Source organism: Pteropus alecto, unplaced genomic scaffold, assembly GCF_000325575.1.
Source record: "Pteropus alecto unplaced genomic scaffold, ASM32557v1 scaffold7, whole genome shotgun sequence".
NCBI lineage: Eukaryota > Metazoa > Chordata > Mammalia > Chiroptera > Pteropodidae > Pteropus > Pteropus alecto.
Genome location: NW_006494614.1, coordinates 38199140 through 38224604, shown reverse-complemented (window position 1 = coordinate 38224604; position 25465 = coordinate 38199140). Strand labels below are relative to the sequence as shown.

The window sequence follows — 25465 nt, the reverse complement described above, 5'->3', positions numbered from 1 at the left end:
AAATGTTGCTACACAACTCTTATCAGTATCCTGTTCCAGGGTCATTTCGTGCTTAATGGAACTTAAGGAATTACCTAATAATATACGGGCAAAAAATAAACTTAAAACCAAACCAAAGCTCACCAAAATTTTAACTGGTTTCAGCACTTTTCTAGTAATGGCACCAGGGGCTCTTAAACGAGTGGTTTCCAAAATACAGCATCTAATTAGAGGGAGTTTCTTCAAGTCATCCTCAGACACTTTAATCTTATCTTTACCTGTAAAGAGAATTAAAAAAAGAAAATGAACTTAAAGAGGCCAGAAAGTGATTTTAGATAAGCTCATCAATACAGGTTAGATACTGCCTCTGACAACTAGTGTTGATATTACTATTAGTTTTCACATACCAAGTTTAGTAACTTATTGCTTTTTAAAAAAAATCATTTTCCTTTTACCAAGATGAAAAGTATGGCATAAAAAACTAAACCAATGTTGTTTACTGTAACATAATAGATTGGTATCCATTCTTGGTTCTCACAGTTCTCTCTCTATCAAATGACTAAGTCCTGGTCAGAAAGGTGTACAATTTTTACTCATTTCATCCTTTCTCATCCAAATTCTCATTCCACTTAAGGAAACAGCAATAAAAGATTGACATCAAAAGCACAAAGTGAAAGATCTGAGAAGCCACCTGGCTTACTTCTTCTATCTCTTCTCTGCTGATTCATTTTTGTTTTTGCTCTTGTTTTCTTTTATAATCATACATTTCAGAAGGTCCCCTAAAATTATAAGAAAAGGGGTGACGGGGCACATGTATTTGATCTGGAATGATGATTTCTCTGAATACAGGTGCATCAAAAGTTCCTGATGTAACATGAACACCTCAGCTAATACTGAGACTAAAAGCACCTGAAAAAAAATTAGGGTTTTTATGACCCCAAATATGGTGAGGGCTTTCAGTCGAATTAGACAGTTTAGTTAATGGTATTTCAAGTAAAATGTTTACATTCTAAATATTACTTTAAAACAGTTCAGTTTTCTATTTGTTTTTGACCATATTTATTTAATGAAAGTCAATAACATTGTCAGTTTAATTAAGTCGACTTTCTTATTTGCTTCCCAACTGTCTTGGGAATGAGTGGGTGAGAATGGAATGTAGGGACTCCATCCATGTCTCTCTTTGACTCTGGAAGAGGCTTATTCTGAAGCAAAACTATTTTTCAGGAGAAGGCTGGGTGTGTGCTGCCTGGGAAATCCTGTCAGTACGTGTGGAATTCCTGGGGAGTCAGAAGAAAATGTCTTTGGTTAATGGAGTCTGGGAATCAGGGTGTTTGAACTCTGGTTCTACTAATGCCCATAGGGGTGTCTATACACCCCATTAAACTTGACAGATTCTTGAGCACAAGGCCAGGAGCTGAGTTAGGCTCTACCAGGGTTACAACAATTAAGGCGTTCTTGCAATATACTTAGTCTAGTAGGAGGTAAGAAACAAGTACATAGTTAAGTGGTATACAACACACACAAGGAAACTATTCTGGGAGAGGTAAAATATTCTGAGATACTTAAAGCAGGAAGAGTTCACGTCCAACTAAAGGTAAAGCAAAATATTCTGTAAGTATCCTTCTCTGAAACTACAAATATAATGAGTTCCTTGCATATAGTAAGCCACAGTAAATATATATGAACTAACGAATGGTCCAACTTCAACATGGGGAGATGGGTGAGTGGATTTTTTAGGCAAACAAAAGAGGAAGAGCAAGGCCCTGAAAAAGTTTAGGCACGAGTAATAATGAAGTTTCTGACATCCTCTTAGAAACAAATAGATTTTTAAAAGAGTTCTTACTACACTAATGAATTATAAAGTACAAAATATTTTGTATTATATAATATAGAAACAAAAGCTTGTTTTGAGTTGAAAATAATATTTAAAATCTGTTATAACCTATAAATGTATGAGAGATGTAGACTATACTTGGAAAATAAATGTTTTGATAAAATATTTTTAGTTTCTCAAATCCAAGTGTGATGTGGGAAAAATAAGGTAGCATTCTTGGAGTAGACAAGAAAAAGAAAATGAAATATGCTAAGTTTTTAAACATCTTTAGGTTAAAGACCTTTCTTATTATAACTCTTAGAAATGACTCTGTACTCATACTGTGCATATTTCAATGCACATCTGTGATTTGTTCTTCCAGCATTTTGACTCTAAAATTAGAAGGCTCCACTTGGAAGAATGCCAAGGTAATCATCAAAAGGGCTAGAGCTTAACGTCAACCAAGATCAGTACGGAAGACATCCAGGGAGGAAACTATGGGTGATTTGGGGTAAAATTCAGAAACTGTGTTTAACTCATAGCATAAACACAATAAAAGTAAAATCGAATCTCAGGAGATTTGTAACCAAATAAAAGATGATTCTTATGTTCAGAAATAGCAAGAAATATTTCTAAAATATATATAGTTTTGGGATTCCATAGGCATGATGACATGCATAACACAGTAACTGTAAATTATATTTGTTCAGGATGTACAATAGATTAAAATTCTATTATTTCAGCCATTTATTTACTCAATAGAAATTTGCTTCGTATCAGTTATGTACTAGCCCAAGCAGAGGTGCTGTAAGAGACAGGATGAGAATAATACTAATTTATTGACCATCTAATGTCACAGATACTTTGGACCACACCATTTATTTCTCATAACTACCTGCCAGCTATAGAGCCTCAGAGAGGTTAATGTTTTGGAGCAGACAAACTTGAAAGTGTCAGAGCAGTCTTCAAACCTATGTCTACATTGAAAAGCCTTACCCTTGTTCACTGTTCCTATTGCCTCCGCTAAGAGGAGAAAGGAATGAGAAAGATAGTTATTGCCTTAAAGGAGTTTGGATGCAAGGACACAAAATAAAAATCTAGATATAAATAACCATAATATAAGTTCTATAATCTAAGTGTCAGCGGTGTTCATCCCTCTCTCCTAGGGCTGGAATTTCAGTTAAGCCTGGAAGGATGAGTGAGACTTACCCAGGCAGGAGGAAAAGTAACTTAAAAACCAAAATTAATCATAAAAATAAGATTTCTTAGACTTAAAAAATATACACACACAAATCAAATAGAATCACCAAAGTAAGTCTTTCTTTGAGAGATAGCTCCTCTGGTTCCTTAATATTTAAGCCCCTTATCCTTATGCGCACGTGCGAGTACACACACACACACACACACACACACACACACACACGCACAGTAAATAAATCAATGTATAAAATATGAAACATAAAAATTCTGTTCCTATAGTCCTAGAGTAAAATTACATGAAGATTTAACTAATAATTTTGGGAAAATAATTAATGTTTTGACAGAAAAGAAGGGGAATGGTAGGTTATTCGTTGAGTCATTCAGACCTTTTGAGATATAATTCTGAGGAGACTGAATCAGAAGGTGAGGTTGCACAGTGCGGTTGAAAACTGAGGAGGCCCTGCGCTTCCCCACAGATGAAAGACAGGTGTATATACTACCAAGGGGCACATGGAAAGATGCAGAGATGCAAATAATAAACTCTACTGAAATTTAAAGAGTGCATTCCTATACATTCCATTACTTCTTTCTTTATTTCTGAAAGCATGGATTCTCAGCTCTCTTTGCTGTTCTATGCTGTGAAGTAAGTTTTCCTTCACAGAAGTTGCCTTTTCATATTTGGAGAACAGTTTTTTTAAAATATTTAGAGTTAAAATATGTGCAAAGGGTCTTAGTACACATGAAGAACAAACCTGGGATAAAAATGCATGACATAAAGTTTGAAAATAAAAAACTGATATAACAACATTAAATAATGATCCCCACCAAAATTTGGTAAAAAATATTTACTTACCAAATTTTATAATAATTTATTTTAAAAGTAAAATCAAATAAAAGTTAGTGTTTAGATTGTTATTCAGGAAATTATGTAATAGCTTTGAAAAAAATACAGCATTTCTATGACTTCTAATCAAAGATAATGAAACAGTGACATCAATTGCTGACAGAGAATAAGGGCAGAAAACTATTCTCAACCACAGACCTCAAGATAAATACCTGAAAAACAAAATGAGTTTTTAGAGAACAAAGTTAAAGAGAAATAGTAAATAAAAAATTTATAGTATGACAGAGGGGAATAAAGGAGTACCTTATATTCTTCCCTTTATTTCAAGAATTTAAAAAATTTCAATATTTTAAGTAATGTTCAAAAATTCAGTTTAAAAAAATTATACCTCAACTTTATTCCAGGAATATTTTCAATATTGCTGTTTTCTTCTCAAAAGAAATCTATATTCACTGAAAAATGTTAGCACATCTCAAGTAAGAGAAATTGAGTGGATAGAATGCCCTGAAGTAGATAATACCATTTACAATAGGTTTTATATCTCAAATGACCCTATAACAGTTATTTATAAGTAGTGACTGGTTACAGATTTCTGAAAATTTTCAGTGAGATGAAAATGTGTTTGTTGATTTGTCTCCCAAATGGGAAAAGCAATAAACTCCTTTCTACAATTATTCTTTTAAATTTGAAAAGAAATACGGTGAAAATGATCTTTGATTATCACAAAGGAACATCAATTTTAAATTTTGATGAAAGGCCCCAATGATTTTTCCCTCCTTCAAACATGTATTTCTCTCTCTTCCTGAGCACTAAGAGATAGTGAGAGAAATGCCTAGAACAGTAAACCAGAATTCTGAAACACAGTAGCAGAGAGAGGAAGAGAAGAAATGCCTAAAGAAATGAGTAAATAAGGTTGCAGAGATAGGTTAATTAAGCAAGAGACAGATTTGAGGTACTTAATTACTCTAAACAATAAAACGCAGGTTTTTCCTAATGTGGCAAATTATATTTTAGGCCTGGACCTTCTCTACTGATATCAGTAGGTCACAGATTAAAAAGATTTAAAAGTATGTCAAGAAAGGGAGAGGTCGTTTTGCTCTTAAGAAAGGAGAGAGTGATGGAGTGAGGCCTTGAGGCCTGAGGAATAAACAGGGCTTTGCTTGTGTAGGAAAAGTTGAACTTTGTAAAAAGGTAGCCTACCATGAAAGAGGGTCCTCCAATCTCTAGTCCTTCTCCCTCCCCTCTTTCTCTCCTCCCTACATTCTTGCCTTTTTCCTTTTCCCTCTTGTGAAATGCCCTTCTGCATATAGCAGAAAGTGACTCTGGATTTACAGCCTCTGAAGACAGAGAATGGGAGTTTATTGGGCATCTAAAATAATTAGGGAGGAAATGCAATTTTTTGAGAGAGAGAGAGAGCGTGTGCGCGCGCAAGAGCGAAATTAAAGAAAGAGTAGAATGGGTCCCTGTTAGTTATGTCCTGCTGCCTCATTCAGATATCTCATAAAAACCTCTGGAATGTGAAGGGGCTGATAGAAGGAGGTCCACACAGGCAAGCTCCAGATTTGAGAACACATAGGCGAAAAATATTTCCACCCTTCTTGAAAACACAAGGCTGGCCCCTACCATATCAAGCAAATTGTAAACTTGTTATGCTGAGACCCTTCAAAAACTCAAATTTCAAAAACAATATTTTGTGCTATCTCCCCAATATTTCTTTAATAGAGAAAACAGATGTACCCTTTGGGGTTTTTTCTTACAAAACATTAACTTCCTTTCTTACTGTACATGTACATTATTGTACAGGTTCTATGAGACACAATTCTGTGAGAAAGATATTAAGTTAAATTTATAGAAAATTCAAGAGAGAGGTGAGAGTAGATGAAAGATTGTAAGTATATGATAGCCTATGAAGTTAAATGCTTTTTAGTTCACTGCTGTTTCCTATGAATTTTTTATAGGTAGAATCTCTCCAATGAATGTAGGTTTCTGGAATATTAATTCATTGCTAATGTTGACAGTTTAGGAATTTTTGCCTCAAGAATGTGAAACAGAATGGAAAAGTTACTTTTTTCCTTTTATTTTTTTTTAGTTTTGAAATAAAAGACTGATTTTGCTTTTTGTTGGCAAAAGGTGAACAGATAAGGATCATAATGATCAACTGTGTTTCCTGTGCCAACTGTGTTCTCTTTTGTTAAAAGCAGCGTTATAATCAGCTTTATGATCTGGTAGGGCAAACCTGGCCTTACAAGTTTATAGTTCTAATAATTTCGATGTCTAATCAAATCTACTCTTCAAAAAATATTTAAGTAATTTAATTTCCCCTCCCCACAAAATTGGAATTCCTATTATAATTAAATGTATATTAATTTTAAAAGCATTGGCATTTTTGTGATATTAAACCTTCTCATATAGAAAATGATACGCTTTTTTATGTTGCTTTTTTAAAAATACATGTTTTCATAAAATGTTATAGTTCTTCCACACGATCGTACCCCAACTGAATTTCTTTAGGCAAGAGAAATACCTGTTAGATGAATAGAAAGGGCAGATGTCAACAGTAAGGAAGGCTTAAAAAGAAGCTTAAGGTATTTGTGGTGGAGACAGACTGGGGAAAGCAAAGAATAAGCCTGGGGATTTCCCACAGACTCTGAATATAGGTTTTGGGAGTTTAAGGATCATAGCTGCAGGCTAGCAAGCCACATCTCCTTCAACCCTTCCCCTCTAAACACTAGCTTCTTCCAAATACCTCACATATTTCTGAGCTGCCAGCTCTGGTTCTTCTGACTTTCCAGGGGATGAATTTGGCTTTTTGGCACTGGAATGATTTAGAAAAAAAAAATTTATTATCAAGGACACACATTCCTATTGTTGGGAAAGGCAGTCTCCCGTGCACAGTCTTTCAACCCCAACTCAATCACATGAAAATGAGCCTTCAGCCTGGAACACTTCCTTGCCAGGAGATAAAGCACCTACAACTATGGGGCTGAGCTTATCACCTTGTATGGGAATATCTTTCTTTGTTTCAGGCACAGTTGAGTACTCTTTTGTCTCTGTTTCAAGTGTGTGCAGCATATGGTACCTGACCAATTCCACTGTTATAGCTGTCCTCTAATGGGAGGGAACAGGCTTACTTTCATTGTGGCATGTGAGTACAACATTGTTCCATCCAGAGTTTCACTGCATTGTGTTTTCCTTGGCAACTCTGATACCCAGATGCAGTGGCAAAACTATTTGGAGTCCTCCCCTGGGACTGATATACAGTGCCTGGTACTCTGCCTGACACTTATTGATAAATTATAAGCAATAAGCTTTTGGAGGTAGACTCTGCTCAGCTGCTTCAGTTTGGTCTTTCTAATTACAGAGTAAGTATGAAAGAGGCAGTGATAACAGTTGATTAAGAAAGATACCAAGGATCACAATATTGCTTGGAACAGGTTATTAAGACTAATGGAAGACAAGGAGTTAAGACTCGACAGACTGACCCTCCCTACCCGTTCTTCCATCTGTACATGCTGCTATAAAAATATATGAATCTTGTTCTATCATTTCAAGAAAAGTTTAATGCTACTATATCAAGTCAATCATGTAAGATTCTCTTCTGAACGAATAATACCTCATGCTACTTTCAGAAATATTTCTTTCATATATTAAAAAGAGGTTATAAATTTCTCTATTTACAGGAATAAAAAATTAAGACTGCTTTATAATCATGACACTTTTTAAAGAAATAAAGAACATAAGACTTTATAATAAATAAAAGATGAGATATTAACTAAACCAATCGACAATGGGAAGATAATAAAATGTAAAATAAATTTTGATCTAGAAATATTCTTTATTTACAAACTCTGCATAATGATTCTAAATTTGGATTGTGCTCCTTGGAGAGATGTTGGCCCATCTTAAAGACCTTAACCTCAGTAGTTTCAAAGAGGAAAACACAATCCAAATGGCTGAATAATTCTCCAATAGAACACTCAGAAAAAAGAAATGCATATGAATGAAAAATGCATAGGATGAATCAAGCAGATTAACAGTGCTGCGCTGGGGCGAGATAGTGGAGACTTAATGAAACAAGAAGTGCCAGCGCAGGACCTTCTCCAAGCTTGTAAATTTCAACAGGGATATCAAATAATCTACAGCTATCAGAGGCATCTTTTCTCTCTTGTCAAAACTAGGCAATAAAGGAGGAGAGAATGATTTCACACAAAATCTCCCAAGATAGAGCGTCACAAGACATACCTCAGGGTTAAAGGCAGAAAATGGTGGTGGACATGTGGCCTCCTGGGAAATCTCTCATGGGCTAGAAATCATACAAGCAAGCCTGACCTCAGTCTCTGTGTCTAAGTTAGTGGATCAGAAAGTAACAAGTTATTACTCTCAAATGACACCATCTTGGTCTTTAAGGCCAAGCAGAAAAGAATATAAGAAAAGAATCATTTCAGATGAAATCTGCATTTGCAAATACTTTCTTAGGTAATCTATGTATGCTCTTCAAGGTTGATGAATAAGAAGTAATTTGTGAGAAGCTCTGGCATAATTTAATGTTTTCTGGGTCCATTCCAGGATTTTAAAAGCTGGGTAACCAAAGGAAAATAAGACTATGTAAGAGCTCTCCTGTACAATATGCTATAACCTCTAAAATCTCCATATTAGGTTCATATTGTCAGGCAACCAACAGGAGTGGAGAGAATTTTCTTTTCAATAAAATAATTTTCCTCTGTTTATAACTCCATTGGAGGACCCTTGGCTCTGCTACTTGATCTCTTTCAATATTTTGGTGAACACACAATGAGTGCAAAGAATCTATCACAGCCACAGGTCTGGCTCTCAGCCATTAAGCCCTGCAGGCTAAAGAGGAGTAATGAGAGTGAGCTTCTTCTGTTAGCTGGAGTGACTCGGGTCTTTGATATGTCATAATCAGGTCCTCTGAAAATGTTATTGGTTGGCAAGATGGTACTTGGGACACACCCAAGTGGATAGAAGTTACCTACAAGTTGTAATATGGGTAAAAAAGAACATCAGCATAGGATCTGAGCTTCACTTATCACACTGATAGTTTTTATACTTGTTTTTAATTGCAAACAGAGACAGAATCTTTTCTCACTAGTATATGGTGAGTATAGCCATCTGAGTCAATGTCGCCATGTAATAGCATCTCGCTGTTTGACTGTGCTGGTATGTTCCCAGTCAGGATTTTTACTAAATCAGAACAGAGTGGTACCAAAAAACATTATTGTTGGTTCTGAGTAAATTTTTTCTTTTATCCAAAGTCACACAATTAGGAAGTAACAGAATTGAAACTCATGAATCAAATTTCTAACTCTAACCTAATGAAAATAATGCACAAATCATGACTTTCTGTAAGATATGAATTGATTCTATGCAGATGCATTTCTATTACCTAGCTTGATTCACTGTAATTAACAGAAAACAGTTCATTATTTTTTTCTTTAAATATCTGCACAATAAAACTGAATGGCCAAAAAAAATATTGTGCTATATACGCTACCCTACATTAAAAAGATATGCAACCAGTTAAAAAATTCAAGTGCATTTCTATTTGTTTTTAAGACAGAATGACCTTCTGCTGGTGGGTAGATACTCATAGTGAGACTCTGAATTAGAAAGGAACATTACTTTAAAACACAGCCTAAACAAGACCCAAATGTTAATGCCTGGGAGTGCTTTAGGTCAGTCACTCACATATAACTATTTATGCTGTGTTTATTAGTCTTTTACAATCTAGTAATCCTTTAGCACTTATCTTGAAAAAACAAAGTATAATAAAGCTAAAAATGCAAGAAGCACCTAAATATGTACTCCTATATTTTAACTAAAATTAAAAAGATACGTAAATCATAATGGTAGGTTAATGAAATACTACTTAAACAAATTAAAATGTAGATATGTAAATAAATAAAATTGAATGTCATAACATGCAGTTTGATGTTAAAATAAAAAACTAAATAACTTAATTTTCTTCTTCAGCTCTACGGATACAGCAACATTCACTGTATTGAGAATAGATCAAACCCGATAGGAAAAGGAAGAGATTTAGAAAAAAATATCTCTTTATCAAAACATACAAAACGAAGTCTGGTTGAACTATCAGTGTGTGGATTTTTCAATAAACAGAACATAGGTATTTCAGTTAATTATTGCACTGTTTATTAAAACTGTCCATAGTTCATACAAGTAGGAAGTTTCATGAGAAAGATGAGGAGAGGTCACTGTACTTAGTCTGCTTTCATAGAGTCTGAAAGCAAGAGGTCACCTCGCCCAGGAATAAGAAAGGGATCTATGTATATGTACACACAGATATATAGATACAAAAGTACATAGTTATATTTATAAAATGTATTTATATTTGTAAAAATACATTTATATAGTAATATAATATATATACTTATTTCTTATACTCACATATATAAAAATATATATTATATTATCTATACACACATTGATATTTGTCAGTTTTGGCTATGCAATATCTGAACCATGTGCTTCAAGAGAAGCTTGCTACCATCACAGAGCAGAAAAACTCCAGAGACTTGCTTTCCTTGCCTCCCTTGATGATAGGATATTACCATGAAAATAAGACTTTGTCAGTCAGATCTACCAACCTAGATTTTGAATCAAGAGTTAGTGATGAAAAGAAATAGAGACCAAAATAATTTTTCCCTGGCAGCAACTGCAGTTTTTGCATGATGACGCTTCTAGGGACCCAGTGTCATTCAGCATCCTGTGCCAGTCAGTGGCTACGATGTGTTTGGCATTAGTGGCAGTGTTGTACTTGCCATGCCAGGTCTGCATCCTGATCTGGAGCATTATTTCAGGCTATGCATCACACATGCCTGGTTGTCCAGCCCTCCTAGAAGTTCTGTGAACTGCCTACCAAACTTTTAATACATTCAGTTTCTAATTAAATCAGCTATAGTTAGGTTCTGCTGCTGCCTCTAAGAAGCCTTGCTCATAAATTATAGAATGAGTAATGTGGAAAAAAAGTATAAGGGCCAAAGTCCAGCAGTTGAGAAAGTGAAGGAGCCACGGCAGGGGAAGGGGCACAACCTCCAATGGTAACAGGAGGGGCTGCATGAGGGAGAGAAGAAACATCTATACAGATTTTCTGCTGTGATCAATGTGCAGTCAATGTACTTTTTACATTTGAAACACCTATAGGGGGCAGAAGGGAAGTCTGAAAGCCATGAACTCAGCAGTTTCTTGTGTGATGACAGAAACTAGGAAGGACCAGGGCATATGCTTGTCATTAGAAGAAAGGAAAAGTCTCAGTGAGGATGTAAGCCATGACACTTTCTCTTTACATATTCTCTCTAAATATGTTATATCAAGTTATTTAGAAATGTGCTCTTATTCTTCTCTGGAAAAAAATGCCACAGAAATGGTACCAATGGTGATGATCCCAGAGAATTCTGTGAGAACAGTTAGGCCGCACCTGCGTATTTGACTCCAATCAGTTCTTCCTCTAGATATTTGCTTGTCTAACTCCTAATCAGAGGGTAGTCAAAGGTCGGCCTTAGTTAGATTGTCACTCTGCACACAAAGGCAGGTCAGAACATCGAGGCCATGGTATCTGGCTCAGGCATATGAATATTACTCCCGGAATATTTTCTGAGTACAGATGTTATGTAACTAGAGCTGTGGTTAGGAAGCTTAGTATGGAAGCAACTTGGAATGGAATTAAGCCGGAAATTAGATCTAAGCATCTTTAGGCATTTTGAGTAAAATTTTGAAACCAAGGAGGTTTGCTAATTTGTATTATCAACTCTACAACCAGACAAACTTTGGTTCAAATCATAATTCTACCATTTACTAGCTGTGTGGTCTCAAGAAAATTATCTAATTGGTACTTCACTTTCTGTGTGTTTAAAAAAATGTAAATAACATCAATTTAGAAGGGATGATTCAAGTCAAGAAGAAAAGCACTTAGAATACAGCCTGGTACTTAGTAAGTGCTATCTGAGTGCTAGCTATTCTCATTGCTATTATTTTTATCTCGTAGGATAATATTAGCTATAAATCGCCGCACGCTATATTTCTGCTGTGCTTGAGTGCCATTGCAAGACAGCCAATTTAAATAAAAGTAATTCACTTGCTGCCATAAACATTCTAGAAAACTATATTATTTCAAAAAATGATGACGACTAATATTTGGAAGCAAAATACTTGAAGTCATAAGAGTTACTAATTTCATGATATGAGAAGATTATAAAATTTCATACAACTGATGTAATTATATAAGTTTTGGTCCTAGCTAAGATTTATAAAACAGGCACCGTGCTATCTACTTTATATTTGCTATATCCTCCTAATAAATCAATGAGACAGGCTTTCTTATTTTGCCATTATATCAAAGAGAAAATTGGCTTAAAGAATTTGGTAACTTGAATAAGAATATACCATTAGTAAGTGTCCCAGACTGGATTTGAACCCAGAAAATCAGATCTCAGCTCTCGTACTGTGTTTTCTGAGGTTATAATAGGCTATTGAAATAATGCATCATAATTTAAAATTAAAAGTTAAAACAAAATGACTAATTTCCAGAATTGTACCCCAAAAGTCTGTAACAAACCAGATTTTCTTTATCAGATTCTCAGTGATTTGAGAATATACATTTCAGCCAAGATCAAAATCTAAAATAAAATCTTAGGCAAGAAAATGCTTTACAGAGTTCAAAACCCTAGGGAAATGCTAGCATTCATTATCATTCATGTGGATTCTTGGGTTTGCAACTACTCAATGTCTCAAATTACTGATCAAATATTGGCTGAGACTAGGGTCTGGTAACAGAAAAATTAAGTGCAGAAAATTGTCAAAAACTTCTTTACATAAAACACTCATTTCCTATAAACTGTCTAATGGAATGGGTGACAGAGCTGCAAATGAAGGCTACACCAAGACACTCATCTCTTAAAAATATATTCTTATATTTGTTCATTACATTCATTCAGAAAATATTTGTTGAGTAATTTTTTGGTTCTAGGCAGCTGGAGATACTATAGAGCCCAAGACAGATGTTGTTCCTGTTGCTGGAGAGATTAAGTTCTCATAAATGAGGCAGAGGATAAATAAATATACTAATAAACAAATAATCATTCTTTTGAAGGAAATTAAGAGTGAGACAAGCCAGAGAATTACTAAAGGCAGGGTTAGGAAAAGTGACTTTAGACAGGGTAAGCCTAAAAGACCTACCTGAAGAAATAACATTCGAGCTGACTAAAAGATAAACAAAAACAAGGAAAAGGTTCCGGGCACAAAAAACTTACAGAATTCACCAGCAGGTACACATTTCCAAAGAAACAATGTAAATATTCCTTTTTCTCTCCTAACATCTTCTGGATACTTTCAAGTCTGCTTTCATTGTTATGAGAAAGCACTTCATGAGCTTCCTTGAGAGCATCACACACCACTCCTGACTCATCTTCACAGCCCTGGTACTTCACACAATGCCTTCACATAGTGGGCACTCAAACGATGTATGAATAGGTGAATGCAAGGTTAACCCACATGAATCTGGAAGGTTTCCTAAAAGAAATTTAAAAACTTAGGTTCAGGATGACATCAGCAAAAATGGCAGAGAAAGTAAGGAATCCAAAATCTGCCTCTTTAAAACTAATGAGAAATCTGGTAAAAATGGTTAAATCAATTTTTTCAGAACTCTGAAAATTAACCAAAGGCTTGTTGTAGCAATTCGGGAGTGTTTATCTAAAAAAAAAAAAAAATTGGATAGCTATAGCTCCATAGTAACTTTGAAAACCAACAGCCTGCGATCATAGAGAAAACCAGCCACTGGAGCAGGTAGAACAGGGTTGGAACTACCTCATTCTTAGAAAATTCACATTAGCTAGCTTGTTTGGCAGCTCCATGAAAAATCCCACTGCAAGACTGTCTATCTGACCTAACCTGGAGCTTCCCAGTGAAAAAGTCTTTTCCTCAGGGGTTTTGGTTAAAAATTTTTAAAGATAATTGTTTAACTTTGCAGCTACCTGAGGCAGTAGGTAATATTTGAGATAAACAATAGGTAAACAAAAAATATTAAAATAAAGAGCTAGGAAATGAGATGTCCTAAGTGCTTTGAAGAGGTCCAGTGCATTGCTGAAAATATTGAAGGCCATGTACTTGTGTAGGGTTGAACAAAAGCTCAGAACTTTACTCATGCTCGGGAAAAACCTGAGAAGGCCCCAAGGTCTCACTAATGGCTGTCTTTGAGGTTCTGTACAAGCAGGTAGTGAAAGCTAAGGCAGAGTTGTCAACTATCTGGCCGAGGGGTGAAGGCATGCCTCAACATGCACACAGGACCCATAGGCAAAGAATAGATTTGTTGGCTCTTCGTGTAAAGAAATCTCTGTCCAAGTATTAGCTGACCACTAAACTAATCAAGCAGAGACATTAGTGGCTACAAATGATAAAAAAAATACTAACTTTACAGAGATAGCTTTGAAAAGTCACTAAACAAATAAGTAATAAAAATAAGCTGCGATAACAATAAACCCTGAGGAGAGAGGAAAATTTGATTTCCAGAGCTTCCACATTATAATATTTAAAATATCCAATTTTCAACAAAAAATTACAAGACATGCAACAAGAAATATGAAGTAAGACATGAAACAAGAAAATATAGATCATACACAGAGAAAAAAAAGCAAGAAATAGAAATGGTCCCTGAAGAAACCCAGATGTTGAGCTTACTAAACAGACTAGATATTTTATGTATAATCAAAGAACTAAAGAAATCATGCCCAAAGAAATAGAGATTATCAATAAAGAGATAGATAGAAATTATAAGTAATGATTAGAACAGAAATAAATGAGAGACCAGAATATTGATAGAAAAAATAAGTCAAACAAAATCAATAAAACCAAAAGTTAGTTATTTGTAAACAATATTGGCAACCTTTTAGCTACACTGACCAAGAAAAAAAAAATGGAAAGGACACAAATCACCAAAATCAAGATGGGAGATGTTTTCCTCGTGACTTTACAGACATAAAAAAAGATTATGGAGAATACTATGACTAAACGTATGCAGTTAAATAAACTAGATGAAATGGGCAAATTCCTAAAAAGGCACACAACTGACTCAAGAAGAAAAAGATAATCTGAACAGGCCTGTAATAAGTGGAAGGATTGGGTTAAAAACATCAAAACAAAACAAAACCTCTCACAGCGAAAATCTCTGAACCAGATTACTTCACTGGTGAATTCAACCATACAGTTAAACAAGAATTAACATCAATTCTTCACAAACTCTTCCAAAAAATAGAAGAAGGAACACTTTTAAAATCATTCTATAAAGCCAGAATTATCTTGATACCAAAACCAGACCAAGACATCACAAGAAAACTATAGACTAATATCCCTTATTAATGTAGATGTGAAATTTTTCTCAACAAAATACTAGCAAACTGAATCCAGCAATATATAAAAATTATGCTTAATGTGAATTATACACCATGACTAAGTAGAATTTATCCCAGGAATACAAAGATAGTTCAATATCTGAAAATCAATTAATGAAAAACATCACAATATAAAATAAAACATTATGTTAAGTGAAAGAATCCAGACACAAAAGACCAGGTAAACAGTAGCTTCTACGCTTACACTTGTTTTATAAGAAAGCTGGGCAAATGCTTGTGATGGATTCTAAGGGCGAGTTTTGAGGCCCGAGAGATGTATTGTTAGAAATTCACTAAGGACTTCTCCAAAATGGAAATGGTGATCTTGTGATAGAATAGAGCATAAAAATGGGAAAACTGCCGTATTGAGTCAGATTCTTCTTCAACACACTTTAATGTTCTTTCTTCGACAGGATCCTTTGTATGGGCACACAAATATCTTCCTCTTACAACATCTAAATTACTGAACTGCTAAGACATCTTAAGCATAAATTGATCTGAACTGTTTTTATATACGTATGGCAAAAATTGTTTTACATTTATTTTTATAAATTGTTTTCAATTCTACAAGAGTCATAAACTGAAAGCACTGATATAGTAGAGCTATTGTACTCATACTACTATTCGAAGGAACATTCTCTGCCAGAGGAGACAATAGGTTCTAAAAATAAAGCAGAATATGGAGAAAGGGGAAAGGTTTTATCTTTCTCCATTAGAAATGTGTTCAAGAGTTCAAGATTCAAGCATTGTAGAAATTTAGATTAATGCGATACTTGTATTGTGGCCTTGGGGTCAGATAGGTTTCCCGCATTACCTCTACCATGACCATCTGCACCTTTTTGTTTCCTAAAGACCAGGAATTTGGAGAGCCTTAAGTCAGGAGAAGGCTCTGGTAAGGAAATAGTAAAGGAGAATTTGTGACAATCAAGAAGTCATTCTTTGATTGACCTATAAAGTAATTTGTAGACATGCAGGCATGCACATTTCCATTAGCTTTGTAGATGTAAGCTCCATAAAGGCAAGCAGTCTTCTCTTATACTCACCATTGTATCTCCAAATCTAATTTGTTAGCACTGTTGGTACTCAATGATTCTAATGCTCACCACATTTCTATGAGATGAGATCCAGCATCTGCTGATTTATACTCAAGGCTCAGAGACAGGGTGGCTCAGATATTCATGTTGGTCAAGCCAATTTGCCTTTTGGTTTAATACAGTAAGAAGCAGTCAAAAGTAAATTAAAAATTCCAAATAAAATATTTTCAGCAATGATGGAGAGGAGCGATAACTGTTAATTGGCATCGTAACTTTTGTCCTATTATATTGTTTTCTTGCAAGAAAACCAAGTCATTTGTTATTCTTTTTATATCAGAACATACAATTTGACATATTAAGGTTTTTTTAAAAATCTACTCTAAAAACAGGTCAAATTATGATGAATAAACAAGTAATTTAACAGTCTTCATTCAAGCTTATTTATGTTTTTTAAAACAGATGACAACTGAAGAGCTTGAATTTGAACTGAAGAAGTGAAAGGCAGCAATCCCTAACTGCAGTTCTAACTTGTGAAATCTTTAACTATAACTTTTAAAATAATTCCTTTTGTGATAAAATGTTACCTGATTTCCATACTTAGTGAGTACTATTATGTAATATATGCATTATGCACCATATTATTTTTATAAAATCTGGAAAACCTTGAATTGCAAAACTGTGGACTTGTAGCTAAATTGAGATGAGGAGCCAAGACATTAGAAGAAAAAGCCCTGCACATTATGTGGGGAAGTTAGGCAAATCACCATCTCTCTAGCATTTATTTCATCATTTGGAAAATAAGGGAGTTAGGCTAGATGACCTCTAAAATCCTTGACAGTAATTAAATTCTAGGGTTCTACCTGATCAATTTATATTCTGAAACACATAACAAATTATGTTCAATTTTAGACCACGTTAAATTTCTACAAAATTATGGGCACTTCACTTTGTCTGTGATGTGTGACTCATATTATTAGATGTCTCTTCGATTATGTAATTTAATTCAATTTTAGTACCTGCTGTGCCAAACACAGATGATATGCCTTCCATAATGGTCCTGTGGATGTTGGGATGAGAGAGGACAAATCCAAGTGTCCAAAATGCAATCTTAAGAAGAAAAACATATATCAAAAAATACAACCTTCTTTGAAAGTGAACAATAGCAAACTTAGCATTAGCCATACACTGTTAAAAGAAACAAGGGAAACGTTTAAATTTAATTTAATAGTATGTTAGTAAAGAGCATTTTTGAAAACAACTAGATTTTACGAACAAAAGTGATGTTATTTACCTCTAAGAGGTCCAGTTTATAATTTTATTCTGTCACTACAATTTCACTAATTGTTTACATACATTAAACTATCTTTACTAAAAAACGGGAAAAGTGGGATAATTTTTACTAATATACAATATAAAATATTGTATAGGCATACATTATATATTTAGAAACAACAAATTATATTTAAGAATATTAATCTAAATCCAACATTTTATATGATTTAATTATCTTTAAATACAAATGAATTAGAAAATCATGTATTCTGCAAATGAAACATGGTAATTAAGCCCCCAAAACTATACTTAAAATCTCATAAACTAAAATTTGAAAGTACTCAATATAAAAAATAGTGTTATTTCACAGCGTATGGAACACAGGGTGCTTTCAGGTTCATAAGGTGTGAATGTTGTATGCTTGCAAATTCTCTCTCTACACCAAACAAAAGTATTTCAGATCTTTCCTCAGTGTAGTATTATAAAATAAAATTATACTGCTACACATCTCAAAATTTAGCTTTCCACTAACTCAGGTAAATGTTTTCACTTCTACTTTTAGGTTATACAGTAAAAGAAACCCGTATAAAATCATTAAAAGAAGCTCGGATTTCTCTTTCATTTTTTTCAGTAAATATGTATTGTGAAAGAAATTTCATCTAGTAAAACTCGTCCTGAAATGACTACTCACTCCGACAACAAACACTTTGTATAATTTAAGTCTCTTTGTCTCTTTTGTGAAGTAATTTAGGTACCTTAAAATAATCCCAGTACTCCCCTCTGTGGTCAAAAGAGGAAGAGCAATTACCTGAAAGGGAAGTGTTCCCACAAAGCCAAATTTTGCTTATTGTTTTCCCCTCTGTGACAGTAAACTGATAGTGCAAGAATAAATGTGGTAAACCAAGGCCACTACAGTCCTGCTCTCTGTGGAGTTTTTCATATCTCAAAAGAATTACCCTAGAGATCTTTTAGTGTATTTTTACAGAAATAAGATGCTCAGAGAGCTCTCTTCTGTATCTCCACTCAGGCCATTTCTACTATTATATATAGATGGAAATGCTGAACTATGGTATTTAATTAATAATCACTCCATACTCAATTAAGCTTCTTAAAGAGTCAGAGATCATGTTGGGGCCGGGGGCGGGGGAAGAGCAAAAATCTTAGTAGTATTACACCGATTTTTTAGTTACACAAAAGAGAGATTTGGAGTTTTGTGTGCTTAATAAGAGTTTGAGAGATCCACTAAAATTGGGTAATATTTATTTTTATAGCAAACATAAAGAATTTAGATAAACTTTAAATGCCTGTATAATGGTGCTAGCTCTCATTTTTAATGCCTCTTTTCTTAACAGATTTCACTTCTAAAAATCTATATTATTTTTGACTTTAGAAAACCAAATACATTTTTAAAATAAAAGGCAGATAAAATAGAATAAAAAATAAGAAGTTTATATACCTTACTGAATCAACAAACAGGAATAAGTGACCTTGAGGTCTTTGTACAATCACATTTGGAAAAAGAGTTAAAAACTGCTCCTAAAGGTACCAATTAATATTTTGCCAAAGGTGTCGGTTAAGTCCGTGGTGAAGGCTAGGCAAAAAAGAGAAGAGCCACCTGGCTCACTGAACTTCAGAAGCAGCCACTACAAAGTCTTTCCATTGTTTTGGAGAGGTGATAAGGGACAAAGGTGATGAGGGACAGAGAGGAAAGTTGTGCCTTGCTGTATCATAGAGAAGATGAATTGAGTATGTTCTTCTGCATCACTTAGTCCTACATTCAAAAAAAGATTTAACAAATATTGATGGAGTCTATAACATGTCAGATAGTCTTCTACAAATCACGGTAAACACAAATTTGTGTACGACATAATTCCTACCCAAAGAGCTTTCACATCCAGTTGCAGATATGAGATATACTCAGGAGGAAAAAATATGCTAAATGTAGAGGGAATGGGAAGCACAGACAATAAATGCTGTGAGAGTTGAGGGTGGGATGGGATCAGGATGGGTAACTACTGCAAGTGTTTAGAAAGAGCTTCAGAGAAGCAAATAAAACAAGAAAATTGTCAGCTTTGACATTAGACTTGCAAAAATGTTCTTGAAATGTTCACTTGACAATAAGAAATTTCTTGGAACTTGGAAATGGTTTCCCCATAGACATAATTTCATAAATCATGGTTAATATCTTGGGCCAGTCCACCAAAGTTCACCTAGGCCATAATGGAGCTCCCTAGTGCCCTGTACTAAGCCCATATGAAGTCTGAGCTCCGAGTTCCATGGGCCTTGAGACAGAACAAAGAGTAGGAGAGAAGCTAAGAATATGATCTGGGTACCAAGAAAGGTCAGGCCCCACCACCTACACCTCTGGCAGGATTTTTAGTGGCTTTCTTGGCAGCAAAGGGAAATCACAGAAACCAGGACATCAGTGGCCACTCCTACCCTGGGACATTTACGTGGTCAAGTTTTGGAAGCCAGGCTGTTTATTACTAATTCACTATAGAAAATAATGATTGATTGAAACCATGGCTTTACTTTTTATAAGAGAAGAAAGCTAACATTTATTGAGCACCTATTTTGTGCCAGGGACTGTTAGCCACTTTCCATTTATTACCAATATAATCCTTACAACTATGAGGTACACAGTAAACCTATGTTATAGATGAGAACACTGAGGATCAGAGAGGTTAAATAATTGGCCCACTGTCACTCAGCACTAGGATTTGGCTTGACCTGAAGCCTTTCCAGGGTCCCTGCCCACACATCAGCTGCCTCTTGGAAGTGCCAACAAGAGCCAGGGAGATGGAACTTTCACTAATCATCAGACACTTCCTTTCTGAAATTAATAATTTAAATCCTTTCAGACCAGTACCAGGAACGAATTCCAAAGAATTGACTTCCCCTGTGTCAGATCAATGGGGCTTTGTGTTCCTTTCTTCCAGGGACTTTTCTAATGGGATCTTGAAAATTAATCCTGTGACAGGAATGGCTGTTTTGTTGCTGCTTTGGGAGTTGTTTTGATGTTTGCTTTTTAATTTTGCTATAGCTTAATTCATTTCCAAGAAAACTATGTAAGGAAAAATCAGAAGTTAATATTAGTGGCTCATAAAGAAGAAAAGATTAGTTAGACTAATTTTTTCTTGCACATGCCAGATGAAATATATATTCTAGTGGTTGACACACATTAAAGAGGTCAGAATTTCTATTTCTGTTCTTTACCCAGTAAGTTTTAAAACAGGTTAAAGGAAACTAAATTATTGGTATTTAGAAAACTTTAAACCCTGCTCTTTATAAGAGGAATGAGAAATAAATAATATTTAAAACACCTTCTCTTTGTTAGAAGAAAAAGAAGAAAAATGACCACATTTATCATTAGAGATGGTCTGCATGTTCCTGTTTAGTAGAAAACAAATATATAAAAAAGGTTACCCTTTAATTTCTCAGATAATACAAGTGCAGCTTAGGCTAATGTGAAATCTTCCTGACACAGGAAACCGTGTGCATCGAACATGAAGTGGCAGACAAATCTCGTGACTTTAATCTAGTTGAGAACAGCTTTAAAAAAAAAAACAGTTAAAAAGTCTCCGCTCTCTTTAGTAGTATTGTGGTTCCAACGTCACCAGCTCCACTCATGGGGAAGCTTACAGGACAGAACATCAAGCAATGCAAATGAGAATGATGCACAGAAAAATAAGAATACAGAGGGAGACAAATAACTGATACTCATCAGGTACCAGCTAGGTTTATCTCAAATCCTCACAACGACCTTGTAGAGAAATGAGAGTTACTTATTAATAAGTACCCAAGTCCTGGGACCATACTAGGAGTTTCATTATCCCTTTTTTACTGTAAGAAAATGGAGGCTCAGAGTTTAAATTACCTTCATGAGATTCTATAGCTATGACTGGGGATATCTGGATTCAAGCCCAATTCTATCTGAAACTATCCATTTACCTACTCTCTCCCCAATAAAAGTTAAGGGTCAAGCCTTATTCATCTTGGCAGGACCAATACTGAAAACATTGCCTGACAAAGAAAGTACTCCATAAGCAAGTATTGTCATAACTGACCCCAAAGTGCAAGCTTTTCCCTTAGCCCATGATATGCTGCATTTCAGAGACAGAATTAACTTCAGATCTCTGCTTTGCCTCCTCTGTGATCTTATCAGATTTCATTATGCATCACTTTTGTGTTTCTATCTTACAAACAACTCCATTGCACTCTTTTTCTTCCCCCAAAATGAGTGAAAAGACTGAAAAAAAAGAAAGAAAAATGAAGAAAAAAATTAAAAGTTCATAGGCAGACATGTAACTCTTACTTTACTAATATACTTACAGTGACAGCATTGGACAAAGAAGCCCAAAGTAGTAGAAGCCCATAATTTGGACTTTCCTCATTTGTTTCCGTCTCTATGACATTCAGCAAATCTTGCATTAATGTCTGTTTAAAAGAAATAAATATTTTCAAACCACAGCTATGTGACAAAGACTGATGTTACTAAACAAAAGACCATGCGTTTCTCTTTAATCTGAAAGATATTATTTCTGCCATTCAGAGGTTAGCAGTTTGAGTCGTGTTAAGGGATTTACATACTTCTCATAGTAATTAGGAGTAGGAACTCTGGAGGCTCAACTCTTACTGTATTGGTTCAAAGCTTGCCTTAACTTTTTTTTTTTTTTTTTAGACTTTATTTGTTTAGGTTTACAATAAAATTGAGAGGAAAGGACAGAGCTGTCCCATATAACCTCACCCCCAACACATGCATAGCCTTCTCCATTATTAACATCACTCAGCAGAATAGTACATTTTTGACCAAGGACAAACCTACTTTGACACATCATAATTACCTAAAGTCCATAGTTTACCTCAGGGTTCACTCTTCATATTGTACACTCTATGAGTTTGGACAAACGCATAATGACATATATCTATCATTATAATTCAGTCACATACTGAAAGGCATCTTGGTTGCTTCCAAATTTTGCCATTTATGAATAAAGCTGCTATAAGCACTGTTTTTGCTACATCCCAAAATTTGGTAGGTAGTGTTTTCATTTTCACTTATTTCAAAATATTTTTAATTTCTCTTAAGATTTCTTTTTTGACTCACGTATTATTTAATCTCCAAGTGTGTTGTTTAATCTCCATATGTTTTGGGATTTTTCTTTCTGTTACTGATTTTTAGTTTAGTCACATTGTGGTCTGAAAGTAGATATTATATGATTCTCAGTCTTTTAAATTATTAAGGTATATTTTATGGCCAAGAATGAATAGGCAGAGCATAAAGGATTTTTCAGGGCAGAGAAAATACTCTGCATGATATTGCTTAGAAGGAAATTTACAGCATTGAAGTATATATTAGAGAATAAGAAAGATCTAAAATCAATAATCTAAGTACCTTAGGAAATTGAAATAGAAGCAAATTAAACCCAAAGTAAGCAAAGGAAAAAGAAATAATAAAAATTTGAGCAGAAATCAATGAAACTGAAAATAGGAAATCAATAGGAAAAAATCAATAAAATCAAAAGCTGGTTCTTTAAAAAGATCAATAAAATCAATAACCCTCTAGCCAGGCTAAGTGAGAAAAAAAAGAAAAAAGACAGATTAGTAATATCAGAAATTAAAGACAGGACATCATTACAGAGCCCATGAAAATTTAAAAGATAAAAAAATACTGTGAATAAATTTGCCCATAAATTTGATAGTCTAGATGAAATGAACCACTTCCTTGAAAGACACAATCTGCCAAAACTCTCACAAGAAACAGATGATCTAAATAGGCCCATATCTATTAAAGAAATTGAATCAATAATTCATAACTTAACCAAACAGCAAGTACCAGGCCCAGATGGGTTCACTGGTAAATTCTACCAAACATTTAAGAAAGAAATTATACCAATTCTCTAAAATCTCTTTTAGAGGATGGAAATAGAGAACTTCCAAACCTATTCTATGAGGCCAGCATTACCTTAATTCCAAAGCCAACGACACTGAAAGAAAACTACAGATGGCTATCTCTCATAAATGTAAATGTAAAAATTCTCAACAAAATATTTATCATGTATTTGCCTGCTGGTCTCTCCAGTCTTGGGGGTAGTGGTTTGCCCTGTATCCTCTCTTTTCTATGGTGGTTGATTTTTCAGTCTGTTCAGCTTTTTACTTGTTAGGATGAAGTGGTGACTTCCAAGATTCTTCCATGTAGGACTGGAACCTGGCTAAGTTATTTAAGAACTGGGTAACCAGTTTTCTTAAGAACTGAGAACTTTAAGCTCTCTGTGTCTCAGTTTCCTCATCTATAAAACGGTCATAATTGGTACCAACCTCATAGGATTGTTTTGAGGTGAGCTACTTTAAACAAAACTTGGTACATATTACCATTGACAAATGTTATCTTTTTTTTTTTTTTTTTATCCTTTAATAAACCTCTACTCTTAGAAAAATGCAACCAATGCAGAAAAACAGATTTCTGGAGCATTCAGTAGAAAACCCTACCCTTATCTACCATGCAGATTCTCAGCCTACACACAATGGGAGAGAAAACTGCCAAGCCAGTGTATTATAAATACAATTCTCTACAGCCATGCAGAGAACTCACATTTGACTTGAATGGTGCCAGGTCATATCATGGCCCCATCCAAGGCTACCTACTATGGTTGCTTTCAGGTCACCACATGAATTCTATGAAGGTATTATTTTCATAGAAAGGTATCGCCAGATTGGCCTACGCCTATTCCCCATGATGAGGAACAAATTCAGACACTATAACATTTCCATTAAGTTACTCATGAACTTTGAATCTTAAATAAATCAGGATTAGGCGATAGAAATAATGGTAGCTAACGTCTAGTCACTGCTTGCTAAGGCAAGTCTTGTTTTACATACTTTACAAGTACTCAATCCACAACTGAAACACAATTAAGTTAGGGAACTTTGCCAGGGACATACAGCTTGTATTGTAGATGGTCGGGCTGGAATTCAAACCCTGTGAGACTGGCACTGGCTCCAGAGCCAACACTCTTGGCCACTATACTATGCTGCCCCATTAGAAACATAATCCATAACTCTTGTGGATTAAAAATTAAGAGAATTGCATTGCACCATAATGTAGTAGTTTTGCTGCAGATCTTATAATACAGAAAACAATTATTAAATCACTATCAAAGAAAATTAATGATAAGAGATTGTTGCTGTTACTTACTCAGGCATGTAATGTTTCAAAAGTGATTAACCACTCTAATCCCAGCTTTCTGGTTTTAATAATCCCCATTTTTCTGGGTATGAAAGTTGTTATGAAAAATAAATGATTTATGAATTCGTGAAATGTGTAACACTATCCCTGGCATGGAGTAAGCATCCCATAAATGTTAGCAATGTCTTATCATTATTGTTTTTGTAATAATGGATTAGCAGAACTGAAAATAGTTCAAATATAAATTTCATTTAAAGCTGGTTTCTAATTCATACTTACAATGTAAGCTGTTACGACACAGTTTATACCTCATGAAAAACCCTATAGATGTATTTCATTCTTTTGATATACCATTCTGTAAATGAAAATACTACTTTAATAAATATATATAAAATAACATGAAAGAAATCATCATATTTGGTATTCATGTGACAAAGGATATGTATAATATTTTTTTTAAAAAAAAAACCCCAAACTAAAAACTTCTTTCAGTATTCTGTTCAACTAGGCCACTGAAATCCATGTAGTAGAAGACAACAGAATCTTTTTTTTAGCACACATTTTTTAAAAATGTGGGTATAAAAACATAAGTTCAGTGTGAACGCTGCTGGAGGGAAACAGAAGCAAAACGCACAACAATGAAGTTAAACTGCTCATGAATGTTCACACTGGATTCTGTCCCAAAGTCTTAAACACTAATCCAGCTTCGGCAAAGTT

At 34.6% G+C, this 25465-nt stretch overlaps 1 protein-coding gene across 5 annotated transcripts in view; it reads right to left on the bottom strand.

The window, feature by feature from the left end:
• The window catches only part of LOC102885315 (24-hydroxycholesterol 7-alpha-hydroxylase), a 64964-nt gene that overhangs the window by 28355 nt on the left and 11144 nt on the right, over positions 1–25465 (bottom strand). For all 5 annotated transcript variants that reach the window (XM_025042620.1, XM_006926478.3, XM_025042621.1 and 2 more), the window contains 3 exons: positions 21895–21999; positions 17307–17397; positions 124–257 (listed from right to left, as the gene is read on the bottom strand). In XM_025042620.1, coding sequence (XP_024898388.1) covers positions 124–257; positions 17307–17397; positions 21895–21999 — 330 coding nt within the window. The remainder of the gene's footprint in view (positions 1–123; positions 258–17306; positions 17398–21894; positions 22000–25465) is intronic.